Consider the following 22265-nt stretch of genomic DNA (forward strand, 5'->3'; position numbering starts at 1 on the left):
ATGGATGGAAGGACAGGTCCACGTCGTCACCTCCCAGCTCACATCCGAGAACCAGCACGTCATCCTCACCTCCTCCTCCTCACCTTGGGGGAAATCATCTAGCCTTACACCAGTTAGCATTGACATGCTACAGGCTGCTAACAGCTAATTTCACATGTAAACAATGCAGCCATGGTTACATGTAGGATCTCCAGACAAACACGGGAGAAAAGAAGTAAAAATATCACTGAAGCCACAAAAAGTTTGGTGTCCATGACCAACAATGAACCATACAAAGTAATGATCCACTCCAAATACAAATATCTTGAGTAGGGTGATAAAACTTAAAAATGTTTTTTTTTTTTTTTTTTTTTTTTTTTTTTTTTTGCTGTGGGTCACAAGCTGTCATTCATGTTGTTTGAGATCTTTGACGACCACAGTACTGCACTAAAAAAGCAAACTAATTGTGGTTCAATTGTGGTTGAACGGATGTGAAATTATCATTTTATGATGCTACAGTTACCCTTGTTTCATTTTAACACAATTAGTTGACAGTTAATTGTTAAAGTTCAACTTTTCAGAGTCAAAACTGGAGAGTGCCAATAAAAACATTGAAGCTGTGCAGACTTTGGAGCTTCTGTTACACAGTGTTGTTGTAATAGGAATTCTTTGTTAAAGGAGTATTCTTAGGATCTTTTCTTTTTTCATTAATTTTTAATTGTGATAACAAGTAACTTAGTTATATAATATCTGCGGTAACGTAACACAATGTTCCAGTGTATGGGCTGGAGGGCTGTCTTAATCTTGCATTAACTTTATTGACATTGATTTTAGCACCATATAGGTATGTTTTGTATTTATCGCTGTGAATGCAGCAATGCATTCACAGCATGTGTTCTTCTGTGGAAAAAAAATAAATTACTTAACCATTCATTTAACCACTTTCAAACATATCTTCAGTCATTCATCTTCAGCATTCTGCATTAGCAGTTCAGCGCAAGCTTTTCAAGACTTCATTTAACCACTTTCAGACATAACTTCAGTTATTCATCTACAGCATTTTGCATTAGCAGTTCAGCGCAAGCTTTTCAAGACTTCATTTAACCACTTTCAGATATATCTTCAGTCATTCATGTTCAGCATTCTGCATTAGCATTTCACACAAGCTTTTCAAGACTTGATTCAAACATTTTCAGACACAACTTTAGTAATTTATCTACAGCATTTTGCATTAGCAGTTCAGAGTGAGCTTCTCAAGACTTCAAACATTTTAAGACATAACCTCACTCATTCTTCTACAGCATTTTGCATTAGCAGTTCAGAGCAAACTTTTCAAGATTTGATTTAAATATTTTTAGACATAACATCAGTCATTCATCTTCAGCATTCTGCATTAGCAGTTCAGTGCAAGCTGCTTCAGTATTCTGCATTCACAGTGCAATTTCTTCAGAAATTGCTTTTCTAGTTTTATGAAGTCTCCACTTTCTCTGCTTCCTCGAACAATCAAAAAAAAAAAAAAAACATTCTAACAAGCTCAGGTGAACTCTTTGCTTAACCCAAAGGCATACACTCACCAACCACTTTATTAGGCACACCTGTCCAACTGCTCGTTAACACAAATTTCTAATCAGCCAATCACATGGCAGCAACTCAATGCATTTAGGCATGTAGACATGACCAAGACGATCTGCTGCAGTTCAAACTGAGCATCAGGATGGGGAAGAAAGGTGATTTAAGAGACTTTGAACATGGCATGGTTGTTGGTGCCAGACGAGCTGGTCTGAGTATTTCAGAAACTGCTGATCTACTGGGATTTTAACCCAACAACCATCTCTAGGATTTACAGAGAATGCTCCCAAAAAGAGAAAACATCCAGTGAGCAGCAGTTCTGTGAGACAAAATGCCTTGTTGATGCCAGAGGTCAGAGGAGAATGGACAGACTGGTTGGGCTACAGCAGAGGACCACACTGGGTGACCCTCCTGTCAGCTAAGAACAGGAAACTGAGGCTACAATTCACACAGCAACACCAAAACTGGACAATAGAAGATTGGAAAAACGTTGCCTGGTCTGATGAGTCTGGATTTCTGCTCCACATTCAGATGGTAGGGTCAGAATTTGGCGTCAACAACATGAAAGCATGGATCCATCCTGCCTTGTATCAATGGTGTGGGGGATATTTTCTTGGCTCACTTTGGGCCCCTTAGTACCAACTGAGCATGGTTTAAAGTCCACAGCCTACCTGAGTATTGTTGCTGACCATGTCCATCCCTTTATGAGCACAGTGTACCCATCTTCTGATGGCTACTTCCAGCAGGATAACGCTCCATGTCATAAAGCTGGAATCATCTCAGACTGGTTTCTTCAACATGACAATGAGTTCCCTGTACTCAAATGACCTCCACAGTCCCCAGATCTCAATCCAATAGAGCTCCTTTGGGATGTGGTGGAACGGGGGATTCTCATCATGGATGTTCAGACGACAAATCTGCAGCAACTGTGTGATGCTATCATGTCAATATGGACCAAACTCTCTGAGGAATGTTTCCAGTACCTTGTTGAATCTATGCCACCAAGGATTAAGGCAGTTCTGAAGTCAAAAGGGGGTCCAGTGAGTGTGCAGCAACCTCTGAGCACACCTGTAAGATCTCACAGTGAGGCAGAGACCTCTAGAGGCTGTAGTAGTTATGACGTGTGAATTATTTGGGTCAGATGAAGTGATGCTTTACTTGCTGTTTTTTCCTTCTTCTGCAGCACTTTGTGATGAAATCTTGGAAAAAACACTCATAAATAGATTATTATCACTCTTTTTTTACACACCTCCTCCCTGACTGACACAAATTTAGTCCCTCTGATTTCTACACTCATAAAACAGGTGTTTCCCAAAAGAAAGAAAAAGGTAGGTGCACTAAACCAAACTGTGTCTGGACGTGATGGAATCCATGTCTGGAGAGGAGCATGAGAAGTTTGATCGACAGAACACACAGTGGTGAAAATATATTTATTATCCACAGAACAGCATCATATAATAAACTTACAGTGAGTACAGAGCCCGTTGATCACACACAGACTAAAGCTGATCTGTTCAAACAGGAACAACACGTCGTTTTCAGGCTAAATGTCAAACATTTGATGGTTCCAGCTACTCAGGTGTGAAGTTCTGCAGCTATTTAAAGTCTCAGGTGAAAGCTAAGATAAAGAGTCCAAGCTTCAGATGTGAGTCTGGAAAAACAGTCATCTGCAGGCGGTCAGTCAGGAGTTTTCAAACCTGATGCTCATAATACTCTGTTTTCTAATTGGACTGTGAATCACTCCACTGACTGATACCTTTCTCTGATTCTGGTTGGTTGACAGCAGCTTATGCGCGTTAAGTCACCTAAAACAAGCAGCGAGAATTACCAGCCCGTTAGTGTATTTGTCTGCTTCTCTAGAGATGTCCTGAATTTAATAACAGAAATTTTTGACTCTGTTATTTATCTAATACAGATAAATTTAAGAGTCTACTGCGCGGCTAAAGCTAGCAAAGATAGCTCCCTCAGCCCTCATCCACCTTTCAGGCTAACATCCTCTGTGTCTGTGTCTGTGCCCATGTCTCTGGTGGAGTGGTTACATGTCAGTTAAACAGACGCCTTTATCTCTATTTATTAAATCAATCAACATACTGACAACCCACACCATGCTACAACATGGTATCTGTCAGCTGTGACTGTTTACATCCAGGTAGTACAGCTTTAGAGCATTATGGTAGCAGATATCAAACAGAGCAACAGCTCCAGCTAGAGGAGGAATGGTGTGCTACAACTCAAACATATTTAAACTGCATGATGGCATACTATGGATTAAAAATGGAATAAAAAAAGCAAACATGGGCACAGATGGCCTAGAGGTCTACGTCGTGACGAATCCCCCCTGTGGCCTGTTTCCCACATGTGAGTCAATAAAGCATAAAAAGCCTAAAAAATATAAATAGAAAGCACCAGAATTACTTTTAGCTTAAAGAGGGGGTATAACACTTCATTTTTCACTCCAAAAACCCCCTTCCCTCTGATTGGCCAGCACTCCAGAAGTCTGTGGAGGCAGAGCTTGTCTTGCGAAGATCTGTTGCTGTTCTGATCAGTTTACAGACAGATTCAGGGATTTCTACATAATATGAACATTTAGAGGTTTAAAAATCTGCACATTAACCCTTTAAAACACGCGAGAGCATCAACACTCCCATTTTACTGGTGTTTTTCAAATTACCGTAACTCCTCGACCATTTGGTCAAGTGAGAAAAGTCAAACCGTTCCTTAAAAAAAAAAAGTCAAGCTTTACTGGGGTATCCGGGGTATAATAGAACTACACAGGAGTCCACATCTAATGATGCAAGCTGTTCTCATTACTGTAATGTTTCAACTATTTGGGCTTGCAAAAAAAAAAAAAAAAAAAAAAAAAGCATTTCTCGACAGAACAAAAGATGGGCTTTTTGGACATAACCTTTACATCTTTTAAGGCCAAAATGACTAAAAAAAAGTCCGGATGGCCTGTTTTATACTTGGTTGTTCAAGGGTTACGTATGAACATCCAGCAGTGCAACTTTATACCAATGTTTAAAATACAGTAATTACCGTAATTTCTGGACTATTTGGTGTATCTGAATGCTATAAGTCACGGTGACTAAATTAGGAAAGAAAAAGGCCACACTTAACTATAAGCCGCATGTAGTTAAGATATTTACACAGAGAGGGGACAGCCTGATGTTCACACCACTGCATTTTGCGTGAATTCATTCAGGAGGATGCGTTCCTTTAGCAGTCCCAGTGTGGTCTTATCCTGGATCAGCATCCATTTCTATCTGTTAACTCTCTCTGACCAAGTCCACAGGTGTAGAGTTAATTTTCTTAACTTATTCTTCTCTAACCTTTCTAATCTGGGCGCTGGATTACGGCTGTCGGAGCTTGTCCATTTTATGTTAAATCACATAATTTGTAACATTAAAGCTGAAGTCGTGCACATCTTTGTTTTTGGTCATTTGTTGTGTATTTTTTTTTAATGTGAAGCAAAAATGAGCTAAAGACTGATACTGGGTCCTCAATCATTTAAATTTAGCCCGTACATATTCTGCAGGCTAAAAATAAACCCTAAACTAGCACAATGTCCAAAATATTTATATTTGTTTAAAACAAAGAGCCCCACATGAATTTAGAGTAGGTCTATGTCTTTTTCTGGAGATTTGAAATAAACTCCTCAGGTCTGTGTACGAGTGAGCTATGGTGTGACCGTGTGCTCTAACTGTGCGCTCTGTCCTCTTCACCACAGGCTGCTCTGTTTGTCTATCTCCTTCGAAGATCATGATCTGTTGCTTAATGAGTATAGCCTAAAGAGCGCCCCTTGGTGGCTGTAAAAAAAATCCATGAATTAGCTGCAATGTTGTATAAGCAGCAGGGTGTAAAGCATGTGAGAAAAGTAGCAGCTTATAGTCTGGAAATTACGGTATTACTATTTTCACAACTCTAGGCCAAAGTGGGTGGTTACTGTTGACTCAAGGCTGTAACACAGCAGCCTGCCACTAGTTGGAGCAATGAGGACTTAAAGTTGCTGGAGCTAGCTCTGCTAATGTTAGCCACACTTTGCAAAAACAATCTAACATTGTTCACCAGCAAACACTGATATTGTGTTAAGCAGAGTGAAATAAATGTTGAGTTTTGACTGTTTTCTGATCGTTGGTCTTCAGTCGAATTGTTAGTCCAAAATCAAATTTTTGTCTGAACTTATACACTTCAGAACATCTGAGTCGGCAGTGGGTTGCTTATTGAAACAGTCACTCTAATGGTACGGCCACACCAAACGCGAATTTGCGGCGAGATACATACAAAGTCAATGCAAAGATGTGTTTAGACGCCGATTTGCCTCGGGTGGCGCATTTGGGGCGTTTGGAGCGTTGGCGCGGAACACTTGTGCGTTCACGCGTTTGGGCGGTAGACGCGAATTTGCTCGAGTTCAAAATATTGAACTTTTGACGCGAATTCGCGTGAAGGCTTGCCGTGGCTGCCAATCAGCGATGACATTCCCCCACGACTTCATTGATTTGATGACATTGGGGGGACCACCGCCTGCCCCGGCTCCAACTCCGCCGGAGAATGGAGGAGAAAACAATCTGTGCGGTGTGTCATCATCCAGAGTTATACGATACGACGTGTGTACTCTACAGAGACCAGAAAAACAGGAGCAGGCTTGGGTGAAAGTGTCTGAGGAGACCGGTTTTGAAGGTAAGCTCTGAGAGAGAAGAGGAAAGAGAGGGGCAGGGGCAGAGCCAGGGAAAAGATGGAAGTTCTCTGCGGTCCTCTCTTTCCTCCACCCCTTCACTGTTCCCAGGGAGACCTCCGGGAACATGGGTCGGGGGTTTGGGTGGTCGGGGGTTTGGGTGGTCGGGGGGGCGTGACAGGCCATTTGCGCGAATAAATTTGCGAGTTCGCGTTTGGTGTGGCCGCGGCATAATGACACTAAATCAAATCATTTCAATCTTTTCAAAGCATTGGAGAAGTAAAGATCCCAGATCATAAGCCTCAAATTTCTGTTGAAGATGAATCAGTCTTAGTTTACAGTAGCTGCTAAGACAAAAGTGGATATTTGGGTTGGTATATTTTGTGTTTACTTAATTTTGTTTAATAATCTGACATTTTTTACGTGAAGCTGTGACTGGTTAATGGTTAAAACAAAAAGTTTAGGGATGAGAAATAAAAACCTTAAGCTGTTAATGCATGAAAGTAAAAAGCCTGTTTCCACCAAGCAGCTCAAAATGCATGTCATGCTCTCTGCATGACATGCTCTCTGCATGGCATGCATTTTGTGGCGTTTCCACTGACTAATCCTGGGACAGATCCCTGCATAACTGAGACAAACTGTCCCACTTTTTGAGACTATTCTGTATGGGTGCCAGACTAAACTGATCTGATCCCAGAAGGTGGAGCTACAACACTGCAGACCGTTGATTGGTCAAAAGAATCGTCACTTCCGGTGTGACAGTGGTTGTATTTTTCCCATAGACTGTGTAAAACATGGACGTAGTCTTGCCGACGTCACCCGTCGGTTTCTGAAACGGAAAATGAAGCACATCGGCTATAGCGGCCATATTGGTAGTGGCAAGAGCTTCGCCTACAGCCATTGGGCGCCGACTGTCACGTGACCCTCAGCTGTGCCTCTTATTGGGGGAGCTCGCTATCTTAATATTCTCCAAACGGCCGCGTTAGAAAAAAATTCACCCCCCGTACAGTGGGAGCCGGTAGATAAATTAACGACTCAGACAGAAGACGTTTTTTGAACCAGGCTGTAAATAGGTTAATTTCTGCTTTGAAAACGGCTTTTTTTGTCTCGGGGTGTACGTGACTTCCGCTACTTCCGGTACCAGCCTTTTTTTTAAGGTATTGGTAATTGTGAAAGTTGCAGATACCAGAAAACGATACTCAGGGCAAAAAAATCTTACATTTAGAAAGTCCTCCTCGCTAGTAGGTGCCGCCACTTGACGTGGTTTAACGCCAGGGCAAATGTGCGCCACATCCTGTTCAGACAACATAAATGAATCAGGGGAAGTTAACAGTTAAACTGTTTTATTTTACACTTCAGTTTATTTAAAAAAAAAACACTAAAACTATGACAGTTTTTATTTGTAATTTGCGCTTTTGTTAATTTATTGAAAACTAATCATAAACTCAGAGTAGTTTGTGTTTTATTTTGGACTGGATTGCTGAGTGACTGTGCTGTCTCTGTTCAAATGACCTGCCACTGTGAATTTAAATTTTATGTATCAAAAGTACTGAAGGTATCAGTGAGTACTCAAGAGGAGGTACTGATATCGGTCTATTTAAAAGTGGTATCGAACATCCCTAGTGTTGCATTTTTCTTCTTCAGTGGATTTATTAGTGGGTACGCTGTGTTGCGCTGCTATGGCGTCACACCGTTATAAAACTGATGCAGCTGTTGACATCCAGCTTACACGCTGCCTACCACGGGGGGGGCACGGTTGGCTGTGGAAACACAAACGGGATCAGGCTCAACTGAGCCAACCCGTACCAAACTGTACTGATCTAAACCGGACTGCTTGGTGGAAACGGGGCCAAAGCGTCCTAACTGCTGTTCTCTTCTGTCACGTTAAGTCCTGGTCAGCACTGTGAGCGTCTGCAGGTTTGGATAGAATAGAGAAAGAAGCGTGATCTGAATACATCACCACTGGATGACTTCACACTGACTCCGTATGAACTTATTTACACTATAAATTAAATGTTTATCATAAATCGGTAACCGATAACCAACCTTCATGACACGATGGACTGAGGCAAACCAGAGAACTGCAGAGTGATCACATGATTTTATATTTAAACTACATGTCCACAAACATGGCCCCTGTCAGGTGGACCTGCTCTGATCTGGTCCTCACTGGTCCGCACCAGATTCAGCACCGTCATGGCTCGGTCCAGACATCTGCATGAAGAGCTCCCTCAGCTCTGTGATGTCATCATCCATCTGCAGGGCCGCGGCGGGTCGCTGCTCGCGCTCCTCGATGAAATCCCACAAACGGACGCTGTTCATAAACTGAAGTACACAAACAGAGATGACACTGTTAAAAACTACAAATCCCAACACACTGGGTGGATGAACTACAACTTTGGGTTCAGATTAGAGGTTTGTCTGACCCGGACGTTCCCCTCAGAGCTCAGCTGTTTCCGCGGCCGGTCAGGTTCTGCTCGGGATCCATCAGGGAAGGCGTGAAGATACAAACACTTCCCTCCAAACGGACACGAGCCGCGACCCTGGTCGAAGTACTTACAGGCCTTCTTCCTGCACAGACAGGAAGTCACTCTCATTAGTTCAGTCCTCTATCAGGTCTTAAACCCACTGACCCCAAAATCTATTCAAAGGTTTCATCGTCAGCCTCCATCAGCCTCAGCTCACCCGACTCCAGACTTGAAGAGTTCTATGAGGTGGTCCTTGTCGTCCTGGTCCTCCACCCAGTAGACTGAGGGGATCACAAACTCTGAAGAGACTCGACACTCTGGACACGCCCTGGAAGAGGCAGAGAGGATTTTACAGACCAGTTTCCAAACAGAAAGGATCTCCTTCATACCCCAAACACCTCTGACCCTGCAGACCAAACTCTGTTCGCACTTTAAGACTCTAACCTGCTGTACTGACCTAGCAGACTTAGGCCTTGTACCTAAGTACCCATGTAGCCGGGCATTTTCAAAAACGAATACCCCCCAACTCGAACCTACACAGTTTCGTCTACACAAAACCATGAAACCAGAGTTTTTAAAACTCTTCACTTTAGCCGGAGTTTTCAGAAAACATTGTTTTTAGTGAAGTAAAGCTGCAGTTTTGCGTGGATGACAGGTGTGTTCGATGAAAGTTTATGTGATTTCCCTGATACCCAGCTACATGTAGACATGGCATGAGCTTATATCAGCTGATCTGAGAGACTCGCAGACCCTGAGCTGCTTTCTGGAGCCATGTGAGCTCTTACTTGATGATCTTGTTGCTGAAGTTTCTGGTGCAGCGCCACTGCCGGATGCAGGCCAGACAGAAGGTGTGACAGCAGGAGGAGAGGATGCCGAACCTGCGGTCTGACGGGTTCGCCTTCTGTACCACCACCTCCATACAGATAGAGCACACCTGGACAACAACAACAACAATAATTAGGGATGTTCGATATCACTTTTTTCCAGACCAACACCATACAAGTATTCCACTGAGTTCTTATTTATAACTATCTTTTATTATTACTGTTTGATTTTTCCTTTTTCTAAAATAATTATTGTGTATAATTTGTAAATATACATCTGTTAAATGATTGTATACCAGTTGTGAGTTGCACAGCCTTATAAGTAATACCTGGGTGTGCAGGTGGGTGGGTCTTGCATTAATGCCATTTGAAATATGTGAGACAAATGTTAACAAATCTAACTGCACATCCATATTGCTGACATTTGTTCAAATAAAGGGGAAATAAATATATTTTTAAAAAAGGAAAAAAAAAAAAAATGAAATAAAATTTAAATTCAGAGTCACAGATCATTTTGATCACAGACAGCACAATCACTCTGCAACTAAGTCCAAAAGAAAACACAAACAGCTCTGTGTTTACAAATATTTTTAAATAAATGTACAAACATGCAAATAAAGTTTACAACTGTCAGAGTTAAAGTTTTTTTTTCAATAAACTGAATCCCAAAATAAAACAGTTCAACTGTTCTCCCTGGTTCATTCATATTATATGAACAGAACTTGGTGCATATTTGCCATGGTGTCAAACTGCATCACGTAGCGCCAACTACTGGTGAGGAGGACTTACTCAATGTAAGATTATTTTTGCCTCAAGTATTATCTGATGGTATCAGCCTTGAGAAAACGCTGAAATCATCTCAATACCTGATACCAATACCAGAACTTACCCATCCCTAACAACAATCACTGTTCTTGCTTACAACAGGATCAGTCGTCAAACAGGCCTATGGATCCAAAAATACTGATTACTGAAACACACAAGTGACCCTCCATTGTGATGAATATTAAATATGATCAGTGGACTCTCCTGATGCTAAGCTAAACATGTATCAGAACGTAAACATCCCACCCTTCATCATTTTGTGGGTAAACAGTGGTTTTAAATAAGGCCTCTGATCTCCGACTCCACCCACCTTATCCTGGCTGAGCTGGGCTGCAAACGCCTTCTCCATGTCGGCCTCGAAGGCCAGCAGACACATCTGCAGACACACAGAGATTATTGGTGAATAACTGGAAATGAACAAGATGTTAATACATTTTTTTCCATGACTGAGATACAAAGACACAAAGATACACGTCTCCTTATTGTGGATGCATTTCCAACGTTTAGGGATGGGTACCTTTGAAACGAATGGGTTCTAATGCTGGTACCTGGCAACTGGAACGGTACTCAGTGGTACTAATATGTGGTACTTTTTTGTGTTTATGTAAAAAATATCAATTTTTTTGATAATATTTTTTTTCAATGAACATATTTAGTCTTCAATATATAACCTTGTAATGCTGTGTTCATGTCCAGCATGGAAAATCGCCTACTCTTCCACTCCCTCACAGTCACAAGGATGTGTTTAGAAACCTGAACATGGAACCTTTTGATTTTAAGTGAATCGGTACCCAGTACTTTTGACAGAATTTGGTCAGTACCCATCCCTACTAACGTTAGCTAAAGTTAGCCGACCATTAGCCCTTAGCTGTGTTCATCATGTCGCTTTGTTAGGTTCATTAGTCGCACTAAAAAAAAAACAATATGAAAACACCAAAATTAAGAAAAACGTCCAAATTTTGATAGAAAGTTTTTACACTGTCATGAGGTGGGTTTTCTGAAGTTTCGATATTGAACTTTATCACAAAAGTGCAATGGAAACACCTTTATTTCAAAATCGTCATATCATAACAACAGAGTTAATATTGTCGACTAAGACTATGATGAAAAACATAACGGACCTCCCTCATCCCCTGGCATGTGTCCACATCCACACATACAGACTCAGGCGCTCATATTGTAACAGCTCTGCTGTTAGTTGTATGTTTAGAGCAGATGTTTGTGTTTTTGACCGTGAGTAGTGAAGGCATCAGGACGGCTGTGAGCTGGTCAGAAGGAGGGACAGAGGTGTGTGAATGTGTGTGTGTCAGAGAGAGCAGGTGAGCTGGAGATGATGATCTTCATTCTGCGTTGTGTTCCTGCCTGTTTTGAGTTAGCGTAATCACGGCCGACAGTTTGTCCAGTGAATAAAAACACTAATAGTCATGTATCAGCATCATCATGAGTGCAGCATCTGGATGGATGTTATGTTTTACTTTACTCCAGTTGTGTGTAGTTCTAGTCATAACGGAAACACCAGCAAGTCGCAACTGTACTTTATTGAAACTTTAGCTGTATCACTTTTATTCTATGAAAAGGTGTGATGGAAACCCAGAAATTGTTAGGTGTTGTCCAAAGGGCTCTAGTTAAGCCAACGTTAGCTTCTGGAGCTTAGCTTCATTAGCTTATCTGTAATAGCTGGGACAACAAAGGTTGGCAAACGTTGTGCTGAATGATTCAGTGTGAATCCTGTAGCTCCAAACTAACAGAGACACACTCTTGGTGAGGATGGTAAAAAGGAGGTTATATTTTTGTCCTGACCAATGCTGATTCTCTGTCTTGTTGTCTGAGATGCTAATGCTAACCAGATGCTGTTTATCAGGTTTGCTCTGGGAGCTGTAAATTAAGTCTGTAAATGAAGTTTTTTATTGAACTTCTCAACAATAAAATGATTCATATATCCCTCCAATGAGGAGTTTAGAGCCTTTTGGTGACTGAAAGATGATCTATGATCTTTCTGGCTCCAAAAATCATCAACAGCATCCTGTGAAATGTCTCCTTCTGTAAAACCTGCCATAGCACCTGTTACTGAATGTTTGTTTGTCTAAGTCGGTGAGTGGGGCGTGGCTTAGCCATAGGTCACTTGTTACATCACAGCGTTTCCTGCCTCCTCGATGAAGTGGTGACACTGCTGTGGTTTTGAACAGCACATTCTACTTTCAAAAATAAAAACTACTGAATTAAACTATCAGTTAAGTACATTGAGCTTGAGCTAAGCATACAGGTGCAGCAGCATCACAACAACAATATAGATATATAAAAATTAGTTTTTTTTATGCAAATCTAAGTTACAGATGTATGAATGCTTCGTGAATGGGGAAGTGGTCATACACACCTTCTCGTGAGCTCTCCTCTGCTCGGCGTCGTGAGGATGGAGCACCTGCAGCCCGCACACCTCACACAAGTCACCGTGAAGATACGTGCAGCTCTCCTCGTAGTAACAGTGTCCAGCTGCGGCGTACGGACACAGCTGGGGCTCCTGATAAGCCCCGCCCACAGGAGGAGGAGGTGGTGCTGAGAGAGCAGGTCAAATAAAAACACAGTGACTGAGTTTATTCCACTGTTTTTTCATTCTCAGGACACCTCACAGTTTAAAGAGCCAATCAGAAGAGAGTATTCAGTGTGACCAACCCTGTTCCTGTGCAGAAGGGTCAAGACCCGATCTGATGGCGTCCACGTACGACTGAGGAGCCGCTGCTGCTGCCGTGTGCCCTGACCCCAAGCTTTCAACCGGACCCCCGAACATACTGTCGACACCAAGGACTGACAGACAGACACACACACAGACAGACAGACAGACAGACAGACAGGTGGACAGACATTAGCCTGTGTTGGTTCACAGACCTGCAGATCTGCCAGATCACATCAGAAACGCTTTGCTCTGAGCCTGCAAACTGGGGCGCCTGTCCTGTGTAAAAACGGTCAGTTTGTCTTTACGGAGGTTTGACACATCACTGAATGCAAGTGAGGAAATCTCCAGCATTTTATTCTGCTGAATTAATTAACATCAGCTTCTGATCAGCTTCACTGGTGTTTCTCCTGCAGCCAGTTTAAACAGAGCCTGCAACAGAGAGCAGAGCGTTTCTCTGCTGCTCAGAAATCACTCTGCCAACACACTCATCTTTGGTGATACTTCTCTACAGCTCGGCCTCTCTGATCTATTTGTGTGCTGAAGTGCTCTGCTTCTGTTGGTCGGTCTAGCTGTATCCTCCACAAGCGAAGAGCGGAACGCATCAGCGTTCATGTCAGAATAAAACTCAGAAACAGAAAGCTAACCAAGCCAATGTAGCTTCAATCACTAGCCACGTATACATGGACCCAAATATTCTGCTTGCATTCGGTTTATTTGCTCAAACAGAAAGAATTTAACCTTTGTAGACACCTCATTCTGAAAGAAAAGGGCCAATCAGAATGGACATTTAATCGGTTTAACAGGGGTGGAATATTCCTTTCCCCAAACCGATTGAGGTATCATGTATCCACTCAAATGGAAAGTCGTCAGGGTACGTTCTTTCAGCGCATGCTCAGATATGACATAAGACGAAACTAGAGACGTTCCTCAACTTTAAAAATGGCGGCGAGCCGTCAGCACTGGACTGCTGCGGAAAGTTTGTATTTGATCCAAACTTTGAGAGAAATAAACATAATTTCAAGACTGGGCGGACGACAAACTTGCGAAAAAAAACTGTCGTACTCCATCTTTGATAAATCTTGTGATGCTTACATTTCTCTCCACATGCCCCATTGACTATTCTGTTTGATTACAGCGGCGCATGTAGACCAGAGGTTGGAATATTCCTTTCCATGTAAACTATTATTTTCGGAAAAGTCATTCGGAAAGATTCCATTCGGAAAGATGAAGAACTCCTCACGTAACCGTGGCTATTGTCTGTGATATGACACATATCAGCCCAATGTACTCTCCTCTTACATTCATCAGAGAGGGTGATGACAGTTAACAGCTACAGGGTGCCCACCTGTCCGCCAGGTGAGCCCTGCCTCTGAGATGGACTTTTTGAGTAGGTGTGTTTCTGGTGATTCCACAGACACTGGAGGAACTGCAGCTTTAATAACTACATCGTGGTGCCCTGACCCCCAGTCGTAGTGTTATCAACATCTTTCAGATGAAAAAAACAGGATTCTGAACGTGCTTACTGTAGGTTTTGTGTGTACTGAAATCTTTTTTCCTAGATGCTTGCCGTTTTTCATTGGTGTTTTATGAGAAGTTAGACTGCCACCCGCTGGTCTGGCATGAATACCTCAGCATTTTCAGTTGTTGTTTTTTTGTGTGTGTTATCATGTTGAAATGCAAAGGAAAGCATTTTCAATTTTTTTTTAATCTAGATGTTGTCTCATGCAAACAGCCTCACTCTCCCTGTCCATCCATTAATATAGTTATTGATTCTTTGGAAAATCTCTGGACTTGCGTTCGCAGTTTTGCGCTGAAATGACCTCCCTGATCTATGAACACCCCCCCCTGGTGTTATCGTACACTCTGTCCTCTAGGTTCAAAATAACCCCATATGGTTTGAATTTTATTTAAGGAATATAAGATAAATTTATTCAATCAATTCTGTGTTACACCTTTATTCTAACTTCAGTCCAACCCACAACCACACATTTCCCCCCTTTTGTAAAAAACGGGGGCAGATGGGCCTTGCAAAAATGTTTTGGAAAGCTGTATTGTTTGATCTTTTTCTCTTTTGCCCCACTTTATACTGTGGGATCATTTTGACCCCAGAGAACAACAGATGTTGTTAAATTCAATAAAACACCCATAATTCAGTCAAATTACCTAAAATTTAGTGTGTTCATGAAGAGTATAGCACTGAAAAAACACAGTTAATCTCAGATAATTTCATGAATGAAAACACATTTTAAAAGCAAAAGACTGAATTTGGAGTCAGATTGACCACAGGACAACAGGAGGGTTAAACCAAGCGTCAGCCTCCGCTCTAAGAATATGAGACAATGCTGAAGAGCTAAAATCTGCTGTTTCTGGAGTGTTCGCTTGAGGCTGGCTCCGGAAGTACCTGAAGTCACAAACACACCAACCAAAAAAGGCCATTTTCAAAGCAGAAATTAACCTATTTACTGACTGGTTCAAAAAACGTCTCCTGTCTGAGTCCCTAATTTTACTATCCGCACCCACTGTAGAGGGGGGAATTTTTTTCTAACGCGGCCATTCAGAGGATATTAAGATCACAAGCTCCCCCAATAAGAGGCACAGCTGAGGGTCACGTGACAGTCGGCGCCCTATGGCTGTAGGCGAAGCCCTTACCACTACCAATATGGCCGCTATATATATATTTTCCGTTTCAGAAACAGACGGGTGACGTTGGCGAGACTACGTCCATGTTTTATACAGTCTATGGTGCGTCATCTGTGAAAGTGACTCACCTCTGTCTCTCATCACCATCGTCTTCTTTGCTCCGCCCCTTGCTGAAGCTCCACCCCCAGCTCCTCCTACACTGGAGTGGTTTTCTGGAGGTCCTCCCCCTCCTCTATATGAGGCCTTCACGTGGTCATACCTGCAAACAGGTCACACACACTTGAGTACACGCAGGAAGTGATGTCATTTCAGAGGTCAGAGACATTTACACAGGACAGGATTTGACGTTACCTGTCAGGTGTTACCTGTTACCCCTCAGAAAAACATCAACCTGTGAGACTGATCTTAATGAATGTGGGTTTATAAGCCATGCTAGCATTAGCAATGAGATTAGCATTTGTCAACAGGTGAGAGTTACCTGCAGCGATCTCCGTAGGCACACACCCCTCTCTGGTAGAACTTGCAGATGGTGGAGGGTTTACTGGTCGACGGGTCGTGGGAGAACATGCAGCGGCTTCCCTCCCTGCACACGCCGTGGAGGAAGTACCTGAAACACCACAGACCTGTTACTCCTGCCTCACAGAAGCAGACTACTTCTGAAAACACACACACACAGTCATCACTATGGTGACAGGAAAACATCTGCTCTGTGATTGGCTGACAGCTCAGCCATCATTCTAAAGAGCAGTTAACTGAAAACCTTCCAAGATCTTTTCAAGTGTTTAGAGAAACTCTGATAAAACAGTTTGTACATTTATGTTTTTAGGGTTTTTATGACTGCTGGCTTTCACAGGAGCTCTCTGAGTCTGGTTTGTGAGAAATTTATTTACCCCAGCCACAGAAAAAAAAAGTCTCACTTCAAAATCCTTAATGACAAAAGAGATGCCTGTGACTCCTAAACTGTTAAGAGTAAAAAAACAGCAAAAGTGGTGAAACAAAATTACCCTTCAAAGTTCTTCAAATAGAAATAAAGTCTTGACACAAGAAATGTAACAAACAAGCAAATACAACATCTTTTCACACTGGCAGATAATTTTTATTTACAAACAATTCAGGAGTCGTTTTTGTCAAGGGTCTTGAAAAAAAGACATTTTTTTCTGGTCTTGTCTTGTGAATGTGGCTCATATCAAGTCTAATAAGACAATACTCAATTAGATTTTAGTTTTTGCAGTGTAGCATGTGCAGCTATGCACTTCAAGCACTCCAGAAGCCTCCTCCACTGTTGCAATTCTACAATGTCATGTTTCTCTAATTAAAATGACAAATATGACTAGGGATGGGTACAGAATTAGGTACTTTTATAGGTACCAACCAAATTCTGTCAAAAGTACCGGGTACCAATTCATATATCAAAAGGTACCATGTTTAGGTACCTAAACACATCCTTGTAACAGTGAAGGAGTGGAAGAGTAGGCAATTTTCCATATTGGACATGAACACAGCATTTCAAGGTGATATATAGAAGAACAAATATTTACATTGAAGGAAATTTAGATTTTATTATTAACAAAAATGATTTTTTTCACCACTAAACACAAAAAAGGACCAAAAATTGGTACCGTTGAGTACCGATACTGATTGCCAGGTACAGGGCATTGGTACCAAATCCTTTAAATGTGAAAGGTACCCATTCCTTATTATGACACATAGCTGAATGTTCTGGATGCTAAAACCAACCCAAAACATTTCTGTTAAAGGGGACATATCAAGCTTGTTTCTCCTTTTCACTATGCCAGACTAGGATGCCTGTAAAGCATTTCTGCCCACAGTACAAGTCATTTAGTTCCTTCATTGCCCCACAATAGCGTTCTTAATATCCTCAGTTTAGGCCATTCTGAAGATCTCGTTGAAACGCTCCGTTTCCAGAATGACCTCCAGTAACCTCGCAATGTCACAGCCCTTTGTGCTCTGATTGGTCAGATCTATCAGAGGGGCGGAGGGGGTAGAGCCAGGGGGCGGTTTTTGCAGCATGGCAGTATTTACAAAATCGCCAAATTGAATGGAGCAGACCGAGCGAGTTTGCTGTTTGCCAAAACTTCACTGTAAGGCATTGATAGCACTAATAAAACGGCAGAGTGTAGGATACGTCCTTTTGTATTGGACCCCGAGTCAGACCCGGACGGTTCTGCAGCTCAGGAGGAAGAAAATCCACCTGGACACAGATCATCTCAGGACGCTTCAGTGTGGTGAGTCAGACCGGTACTGTAACATGTATAGTTTATACGTTTATACTCGGCTCTTGGTGGGTGTATCCCTCGGTGGCGGTTGTGTGACTAACTGACATCACAGAGGAGGAGCTGCTTTATCAGATTACTCCAATAAAATAAAGGATCCTCGTGTCGTCACGAAGGTCGAAATCTCGAAGCCAAATGTCAATGACCTATTTTCAGAGGCATCAAATCTCGTTCTAGGATATCAGAAAAAATACAATATCTCATTTTTTGAAAATTCAGGGGGTGTAAGGTCTTATTTTCAAATTTATTATTTTATATGTAAGCATTAAATCACAGATCAGCATGATATGTCCCCTTCATGAATTTCCCTTCTGGGATGAATAAAGTATTTTCATCTTATCTTATCTTTTATCTTAAGGGGCATGAAAAATCCCCAGTACAGAACAGAGCAAGATGTCTCAGTTTTTCAGTTGTTACATCTATTATTCACCAATCATGTCACAATTTGAGCATGTTTTCATGTTGCACACCTAAAGTGCACACCTTGTGTACAGAGGCTACAGTCCTCCCTGCAGCGGTTGTTCAGTCTTAAACATCTAGGCACGATGTTTTTAACATTCTATCCACTAGAGGGTAATTCAGAGGGCACTTTGTGTACAACAGTTTTCAGGTCAAGGGCACTTACAGGGCTTTTATCTTTGTTTTAGTCACAGAAGAGGGGTCATGTTTTGTTGCTTATGTTAGATTTGCACCTTGTTACTTCAGTTTCATCTTTCATGTTCGTCTCATCTGATTTTATTTTGAAGTAACGTCTCTTCTTTCAGGCCACTTCTCCAGTTTTTTTCACCCGCTGTTTTGTCAGCCCCATCCCTCATTGTTTCCCCCTGTGTCCCATTACTTCTTGTATTAAAGTCTGTGTCTTCCCCTTGTCTTGTTTCAGATCATCTCTTCAAGTCTGTTTGTTCGTATGTCAACCTGCCTTGTCCTCCAAGACCTTGCCCAGTGTGTTTTCTACTTTTGGTTACTAGCTCTGGCTGTAACTTCTTATTTAAGTGTTTTATCCAGTGTTTTGAAAATTTTCTTGGTCCCTTGTGTATTTTACTTTGAGCGCTTTAGCTGAGCTTTCGTTTTTGGATACATTTTGCCTTTTCTTCTCTCATAGATAAAGAGCTTCTTTTGTTTTAAGAGTCGTACATTTGAGGTTTTCCTGCCAGTCCCGGTCAAAAGGAAGCTGCAAGTACAAATTTTAGATGTCTTTGTATGTAAGCACACCAGAGAGTTTTTTTTTAATCGTCTACTGCAATAAGTCTCCTCCAAATTTCTCGAATACAAGCTTACCTCACAACCTCAAACTTCCCCCACATTCAGTATTGACTTGAAACACTTTTACTTGATTAGAGACAGACCAGTATGGTTTCTTCAGGGCAGATACCGATACCAATTATCAGTAGTCAAGGGGGAGGATAATCGATATTTGGGGCTGATATTCATTTGCAGTAAAAGTGAAAATATTGGTGTCAAATTTGGCATAATACAAACTCTTAAACACTTAAACTTTGTTTAAACACCGCTAAGTATATGTTTATTAAACAGCTCCCAGGCTCAGTAGCTGTCTTGTAAAGTGAAATGAAAACTCAAAAAAATAAAATAAAATAAAAAGCTTCCTTAAGTTTTCTACAGTAAGTCAAGTTTTCCAAAAAGTGGTTCTGTGTGTCATCAATCAGGTGGTACTGTTGGTGAGACAATGCTAGAGACAGAGTAGCAACTGCAGACAGAGAGGAACGGCTGTATTGGAACCAAAGTGCTAAATATGGTAGGCTTGGAAAAAAAGAAACGATAAGACAAATAATGATGTCTGAATAAAATCTGATAAATGCATTTACTGCCAATTTAGATGGGACTAGAAATGTAAAGTATTTCACAAAATATCAGTTTACTTGTATGATTCTCTTTTTTTCAATGATCATAAGAAGAAGTCTGTTCTTTGGATGTACTACTATGTCCTCACTTTAGGTTTTAGGGATGTATTTTCTATTTTTCTCCGTCCGCCGTCAGCTTCCACAAAGTGGTTGCCAGTCTTTCTGGGGTTCACTCAACAAAACAAAAATCCAAAAACAATAATAATACATCAATTCAAAAATAAAATAAACATTACTCAGTTTCCTTAAAAAACAATAGATCAGTTAATTAAAAAAATAACATACATAGACAAATTCAAAAATTGTTAGAGTAAAATTCTGTTATCCATGTGTCTCACATTACTGTGCCTGTAGGGAGCTCATCCTGGGCAGGTGATCCTCTAAAAAGACCAGCTCTTATCATGCAGTTTGTTCCTGGACTAGGAGATGAGATAACCAGACAACCAGAGCTCACTTATCATGTCATGTAATCATGACCAAGACCAGAATATTTCGATTTACCATGGAAGAACAATAGTGTCCTGTTCAGTGTGACACTTAGCATGAATGACTGAAGACCTGACTCTAATTTAACCTTCACTGTTAGCCAAGACTGTCGTTCATGCATCTCAAGCACATTAGTCAGATCAAAGTATCTCTATAAGCACAGTGAAGAGTCGATGTAGCCAAGAGTCAATGTACTCTGCTTTGTACAGTCTGAAGTGTTTTAGTTGTTTTTCAGAAGCACTCGACCAGAAACCACCACAAGATATTTTACTGCAGTCAGGAAAACAACCATTGAAAACACCCCTTGTATTCTGTCAGAATGAATGTATTTAGACTTTTACGCACATGAGCAATGCAACAGCTGCCACATGAGCTTATATAGTCCCACATATCAACACAGACACATCAGCAGACGTTTGTTTATGAAGATGGGCTTTAACGTTCAGAGAACATGTCTGAATTCATCCATCGTCACATTATCGTCTCTGTGCTGGTTATTTATTCACTATCTGAGTGTTTTTATGCTCTGTACACCTTTTTCTACAATAAGAACAAGAGTCTGGATTCATGTATCAGGGTGTATCAGCTCTGAGGCGGTTCTTTGTCATTCTGTAACTTCTCACCCCTTGAAAGGACAAGCTAACAGCTAACTGCTAAAAACATTAGCACGAGGCTAACGCGTCCGCCGCTATCTACGTCACTAACAGAGAGTGAGACTGACGAGCAGACAGGTGAGAGACTGGCAGACAGGTGAGGAACAGACACGGAGGAACAGACTCACCTGCAGGTCACCTGTTTGGTACTCATCTTCCTCGCGGAGCTTCGAGAATGACGGCTGCTCTTAAGGTGTCACGTTGGTGTCTCGTCCAAACACAGCCGGGAGCAAACATGAGTCACAGCAGGACGGTTCCCCCAAAATGGATTTGTTTATCTTACCAAAACAGAGCAGGTCAAAACCTTTCTGCTGTATTATATTTTATATTAAACTTTATGATAAAAGTAAATACGAAAATGTAGCACACACTGCTACTCTTGGACAATTATGGCCTGTTTGTCTGTTTTGCTCTATTACATTCGGTTCCGAGTTTTGACCCATGGTTCTGACCAAACCAAGGAGATCATAGCACATAACTCCTCTGAAGTCAGCCTCAGGCGTAAATGTTGTCAAATCTAGGCTAATTTTTTTTTACTTTTATGGATTATGACTGAAGCACTTTAAATCTAAATATTTTATTTGATTGGAAAGCTTGCCATTTTGTGCCACACTCGTATTTTATGCTTTTTCTAGTAGTACAATTTTGGTGGTATTATTATTATCTTTTTTTTTTTTTTTTAAGATACTTTGTTTCATCCCCCAGCCCCCATTTTTATGTTTTAATTTGTTTTTGTTTTTTTGTTTGTTTTTTTTAATTAATCTTTAATTACATGTTTTGATGCTTTAAATGTTAAATCAACAGGCATTTTTTTATGTGAAGTTCAGTTGCCTGCGTGTGTATAAAACGGGTCAATCCAGGGGAAAGACACTTTTGGCAATAGTTAAAAAGCATGAATTTTCATCAGCAGGCAAAAAATTGGAGCAGAACCAGACTGAGCATGCAGCTATCCCCAGTAACAAGAGAGGCAGAGAAGTGGGACAGAAAAACATACAGAAAGACTTTATGAGAAATGAATAGCAATAATAAACAACACAAACAAATGCCTTTAATGCTAATACAAATGTAAAAGAAATGATCAGCTTCAGCTTGTACTGTGAGATGATTTTGCAGGTTATGATGATTTATAACAGCTAAAGGATAATCTTGGAATTAATTATGATGATAATGGGAGATGGAGTCAAGCACCTCTAGGATTCACATGTACAAATTAGTTATGATAATAAAAGTCAGTCAAATAACTAGCCATAGCTGTTGGAGCAAAGAAGCTCCACAGCAACAAACCAGAGGAACCTATGGGGCAGGGGAACTCAAAACTGAGTTGA

General features: G+C 41.2%; 1 protein-coding gene across 1 annotated transcript; it reads right to left on the minus strand.

Annotated features, from left to right (window-relative positions):
* Positions 1–7968: 7968 nt before the first annotated feature.
* mkrn2 (makorin, ring finger protein, 2) lies at positions 7969–21236 on the minus strand. Its single transcript, XM_074673209.1, has 10 exons — positions 21069–21236; positions 16127–16255; positions 15777–15907; positions 13008–13139; positions 12712–12890; positions 10648–10713; positions 9474–9622; positions 8906–9016; positions 8647–8791; positions 7969–8545 (listed from the first exon to the last, which is right to left on the minus strand). The coding sequence occupies exons 1-10, from the start codon at positions 21092–21094 to the stop codon at positions 8387–8389; spliced, it is 1227 nt and encodes a 408-aa protein (XP_074529310.1). The 5' UTR covers positions 21095–21236; the 3' UTR covers positions 7969–8386.
* Between the last annotated feature and the right edge of the window lie 1029 nt (positions 21237–22265).

Source organism: Halichoeres trimaculatus, unplaced genomic scaffold (assembly GCF_033239565.1).
Source record: "Halichoeres trimaculatus isolate MK-OKI-2021-1 unplaced genomic scaffold, fHalTri1.1 fHalTri1_scaffold_1, whole genome shotgun sequence".
NCBI lineage: Eukaryota > Metazoa > Chordata > Actinopteri > Labriformes > Labridae > Halichoeres > Halichoeres trimaculatus.